This window comes from Chiloscyllium plagiosum, chromosome 28 (genome assembly GCF_004010195.1).
Source record: "Chiloscyllium plagiosum isolate BGI_BamShark_2017 chromosome 28, ASM401019v2, whole genome shotgun sequence".
Lineage (NCBI taxonomy): Eukaryota > Metazoa > Chordata > Chondrichthyes > Orectolobiformes > Hemiscylliidae > Chiloscyllium > Chiloscyllium plagiosum.
The window spans coordinates 19,004,550-19,010,096 of NC_057737.1; the positions used below are offsets into that span (position 1 = coordinate 19,004,550).

Genomic DNA, 5,547 nt, shown 5'->3' on the forward strand with positions numbered 1-5,547 from the left:
ATTTCCTTGCCCCCAGCTATAACTCTTGCCCTGCGGTGCACACTTATCCCTCTCCATCACTAGATTAAAAGTCACCGAATTGTGGTCACTGTCCCCAAAGTGCTCACCTACCTCCAATTCTAACACCTGGTCTGGTTCGTTACCCAGAACCAAATCCAGTACCGCCTCACCTCTTGTTGGCCTGTCTACATATTGTGTCAGGAAACCCTCCTGCACACATTGGACAAACACCGACCCATCTAACGAACTCGAGCTATAGCTTTCCCAGTCAATATCTGGAAAGTTAAAGTCCCCCATAACAACCACTCTATTACTTTCACTCTTCTCCTGAATCATCCTCGCAATCCTTTCTTCTACGTCTCGAGGACTGTTAATTATACAGTTGTTGTTCACTACATGACATTCAAGAAGGTTTGGAAGCTCGGTAAATGCAGAGGAATATCACTCCTAATCAAAGATGGTATTGATGTGATAGTTAGAGATAACTTAGTTCAGGGGATCAGGATGTAGAATTATTTTAGGTGTACATTAGGAATATTACAGGGGAAAAAAATTACTTTAAGGTGTGATCCACAGAGCCCATAACAGTAATCACAACGCAGGGAGAGGTATACAAGAAATATGTTGTGCATGTGGTAAAGTGATTGCAATAATGAAGTGATTTAAATTCTTACATTAACTGGAAAAATCAGATTATAAATAGTAACTTTGATGAAGAGTTTATAGAATGCTTTCAAGATTAGTTTCTTAGAGCAGAATATCCTGGAAGTGATCAGAGAGCAAGCTATAATTGGCTTGATATTGCAAAATGTGACAAGATTAAGTAATGACCTCAGAAAAAAAAATACATCTAGGGAGAAAAGATCATCATCTGACTGAATTTTACATCCAGTTTGAAAGTGAGTCGAAGATTAGAATTTTAAACAAGTAGAGTATGCGTTCATATTCAAAATTTCTTCCTTACCACAACCATGTTCTCAGCAATAAGATACAAATGAACTAGTTTAACAGTTATCTGCACTTAAAACTCCTCTTCCTTTGCTGTGCAAATTTTAGGCATGACTTTTGTATGCACTCTATTTTAGGTGTCTTCAAAATTGATTGTCCAGTTGAACCCAAGTAATAACTTGAAAATGATGATGAGCACTGGAAGTAACGAAATGGTATCTTCAGCTGTTACTAATATCATTTTTCCAGAAATCTTTCAAGTCAGGAAGTAGAGTCAGAGCAGGGCTATATGTTTAAATCTCAGAAATTTTATTGTGGTTGAGCATATTATCACAAATGCCACAAAACAAACTAAAATCATAAATGGTGGCATTGGAATTTTACACTCCATGTATCTGAGCTGCTGGAGTAGAAATAACCCAAAATTCAGCCTTGGCTTGTGATAAGCTATATGGATAATCGATCTCTGGATTAAAGTGGGCAACCTCACCCAGGTTATCTGTTCCATATGGTTATTCGCGAAGAAGTGGCTGTAGCCCTACTGAACAATGCACCTTCTTCCTCTGAGAGAGACTACTGATGATGGTTTAATCTAAGGATAACAATATTTCAAGCAAGGGCAAAAGTTGAAGAATCTTTTTCATGGTAACCTCAGCCGGTGCGGAAGTTGAAACCATTCTGTTGGCATCACTCTGCATCGCAAGTCAGCTGTTCAGACAGCTGGGCTAACTGCATCGTGTAGTTATTCGGTGACCTCTGCTGGACATGACCATGTGGACCTTGGTTGAGTACAGAACTTGGCTCACCATTCATGCCCTAACACCCAAAAAACATGGCAACATTATTTTCATGGTTGTCAAATGAATTCTCTGTGGAGAGCAGAAGTTAATACTTCAAGTCCAGTATGACTAGTCTTCAGAACTGGGGAATTTTGATTTCAGGTCTAAAGAAGAGTCATGTCAAACTCAAAAAAATTAACCCCTTGAGTCATGAATGACCAGTGTTTCAAGAGGGGAAAGGATAAAACATATTAAACAAAAATAGGGGCATATTATGTATACTAACACAGCTGGAAGTTTATAGCTAAAATGTCATTAATAGGGAAACAAATAATTGTGATCTGTTGTTTATCGTGATAGAAATTATGATTTTAAGTATAACTGCTATTATAAGTATTGTTGTCTTATGAGTAGTATGTTATGCTTTAAAGAGGCACACAGTATCAATATACCTTTTAAGAGACAGCATCATAATGTCAGCACTATACCATAGCATGGTACCAGAAGGTATAAAGGTCTCAAACTCTATCTTAATTTGGACAGTTTACAGCATAAGACTCTGATGGAATGACACTACTTTTCATAACCAAATAGCCTAATACTAGCCCAGACACTTCAGTGTCCGTGAATCTAAAATTTGTACATAAAGGAGCAGTAATAAACATTGGATTCTTCAATATCATGTTACCCACACCTAGTTCTTATATTATGGTAGATAACACAAACATTGCTGTGTTGGTTACAAATACTTTGCTCGAGGCAAATCCAATTCTCTCATAACGATTAATGAGCCTGTTACTTTGACTAACTGCATCTGCAAATTAAAAGTTAAAATATGACATTATGTTAAATAATGCAGAAAGCTACTAACAACTGCTGTGTGCTGGAAAAAAAACACAAGCAATATATATATATAATTTGGACACCTTCCTACTGTGTGTGTTATATTCTCCCTTTTCTTTTAACCTGAATGCACTATCAAGCCTCAAAGGGAGATACATAAACATTAAAACATGTTTTTCACTGCATGTCTTGGAACAGTGAGGGTGATTCAGACACGGACTCTGAAGTTGATGAACGTGTCGATGACGTCAAATCCTGGCTGTCAAAGAACAAGGGCTCAGCCAAAACATATTCAGATGACGGAAGCCTAAAAAGTTCAAGGTTAGTAGGAAATCTGAATTAATTCAGTAGGTTTTTTTTTAAATGGTAAATGCTTTCAACACCAACATTTAAGTAAATATGCATTAACTTGTATTATTTTAGCAGAATATAAAGTTGAATATTAATATAATTTAAAAACTATATTGCCGACCAATATTTTAGACTTAACCATTTTGTATCTGTCAGTAAGTAATACTCCTTTACGTATCATGAAATAAAGTTTAAAAGATACTTAATAGAAATTGCTCTGAATTGCTCTGAAATTGCTAACTTATTTACTTACTTGGACATATTTTCTTCAGTCACAGGTGGGACATTGGACACTTCTTAAAACCTTTGCACATTTCCTTCTGCCTTGTCTCATAAATTGAGCTCATCGCAACCATCTACTTCAAAGCTATTTTCATGTGCCTTTTGCTTTTATTTCCCCTTTTATTGTCTATTACTACTGTTGGTGTTTAATTTTTGTACAATGTACATACTTTTATGATTAATTTGATTTTCTTTCTCTTTGTTTCCTGTTTGTCTATTAACTAGATTTTCTCTTAGTTTGGACCTGAAGGAGGGAAAGGAAGGGAAAGACTTAAAAGAAGGGAAGGAAATGGAGGATGTTAGACCAGTTTCTGTAATGAGTTCTCTCAGCTATCGTAAAAGAGGGAATATGAAGGATTCTCTTAGTGGTAAAAGCAGTAATGATCCCCTTCTGACAGCACTCAGTAAGGAACGGTCAACGTCACCAGATAGGTCTTTTCGAAGAATAAAGAAAACCACCAGTACAGACAATTTGAATGACAATGTCTCTGTTACTTCCTGGAAAAAGTCCCAAGGTGTCGAAGACTTGGATGATAGGGGATCTGTTATTTCTCAGGCATATTCAGAGGCCACAAATCGAGCTAGAAAAGGACTGGACAGGAGATGGGCCATGACCAGTCCTGACTTTGACAAAGCTTCTGCTGTATCAGTTCCTGTAAGTCGTATTTCAACATGGCGAGGCTTGGAAGCTGAGGATGATGTCAAATCATCTGTGAGTTTTGCTATAAACAGTCCTTCATCTAGCCTGAGACGAAGTCTTTCAAGACTTGATGACAATCAGACTGACTTATTCAGTCCGGTTAGCCCATTGCTCAACCGTAAGTCAGAAGTAGGAGTGCAAAGTCCTACACTTAGTGGTCGTACAGATTCAAGATTATCTTTCACTAAAAGTAGATTTGGTGAGATGGATGATGATGATGCTGCTGTCAGTGTAGTGCAAAGTGAAAGATCATCATATAGTCAGCAATCTGTAGGGCGCAGCTATAGTGTTCCTGCCAGACCTAGATCTTCTGCTTCAGATTATATGCAACTGGATAGTTCTAACATAAAACCCGTGGGCCACAGGAATTATTTGGATCCTGATTTAGAAGCTGCCATTAATGAAGTTCTGAATTATAAACCAATTACATTCAAAAGAACAAGTCTAGACCCAGACACTGAAGAGGATGAGGAAAAAATAAGTAAACAGCCATCCATTCCGTTAAGATCCTCTTCCTCTCTAGATTTCAGTAAGCCACAAAGTAAGAAAAGCAAAAAAAGCAGAAGTTTAGATTCTGAATCAGAAAGTGAGCAAAGAAAGAAAGTTTCCAAGAAACACTCTAAGAAGTCTAAGAAGAAACCAAAAAAAAAGGAAAGTGACTCTGAGTCATCTGAATCTTCGTCAAGTTCCTCCTCTTCAGGGTCTACAGTTTCATATCGAAGTATCAATAGTATCAAACGAGGTGCAAAAAAGAGAGAATCTAATTCAGAAGATGAATTGGATAAAGAAAGCAAAGCTGAGAAGTCTGGAAAGAAAACAAAGAAAAGCAGCAAAAATAAAATGAAGCAAGTAGACAGTGTGATGATGAAGTACTTATACAGACCAGAAAGTGACGAGTAAAGTAGGTCCATCTGAATTCTGTGTGGAATGTAACATTGAAAATGCATGACTATTTTTACTTCACTTCTCTTAACTGAAACTTACTAGTTGAAAAATTACGTAGTTTATACTGTAATCATAAGCATGCTGTATTCTGTAGCAGTAATAATGTAATGTAGAGCAGAACCGAGTGGTACATTGAATTGGGTATAGGACAGTATAGAAATTACAGCCTCCTTTATGGAATAAGTGTTGTTCTGGCAACTAAAAGTTCTATGTTAAAGATGGTTTTGATTGTTCAATGGGCAAGAGTACAGCAAAAACCTAGCTATAATTTGGTTCAAGTTGATCATCTCACTTGTAGAGACTACTGAATGGCTGGAGTGGGAAATGGGAGAAATAAAAGTCTCATGGTGGAGGATGTTCTTCAGAGTTCAGGGCAAAATTAAGGGTCTTTGCATTAGTGTGCACATATGGAATTGCTTCATGTTGATTTTAACTGAAAAATGTGTTGCTGGAAAAGCGCAGCAGGTCAGGCAGCATCCAAGGAGCAGGAGAATCGACATTTCGGGCATAAGCCCTTCTTCAGGAATGAGGCAGGTGCGCCAAGCAGACTAAGATTAAAGGTAGGGAGGAGGGACTTGGGGGAGGGGCGTTGGGAATGCGATAGGTGGAAGGAGGTTAAGGTGAGGATGATAGGCCAGAGAAGGGGTGGGGACGGAGAGGTCAGGAAGAAGATTGCAGGTCAAGAAGGCGGTGCTGAGT

General features: G+C 37.9%; 1 protein-coding gene across 19 annotated transcripts in view; it reads left to right on the plus strand.

Annotated features, from left to right (window-relative positions):
* Window positions 1-5,547, plus strand: part of myo18ab (myosin XVIIIAb) — a 298,076-nt gene that overhangs the window by 285,502 nt on the left and 7,027 nt on the right. For 18 of the 19 annotated variants that reach the window (XM_043718434.1, XM_043718438.1, XM_043718437.1 and 15 more), the window contains 2 exons: window positions 2,769-2,891; window positions 3,429-4,804. In XM_043718434.1, coding sequence (XP_043574369.1) covers window positions 2,769-2,891; window positions 3,429-4,803 — 1,498 coding nt within the window. In that variant the 3' untranslated portion in view covers window position 4,804. The remainder of the gene's footprint in view (window positions 1-2,768; window positions 2,892-3,428; window positions 4,805-5,547) is intronic. The other variant, XM_043718450.1, reaches the window with a different exon arrangement.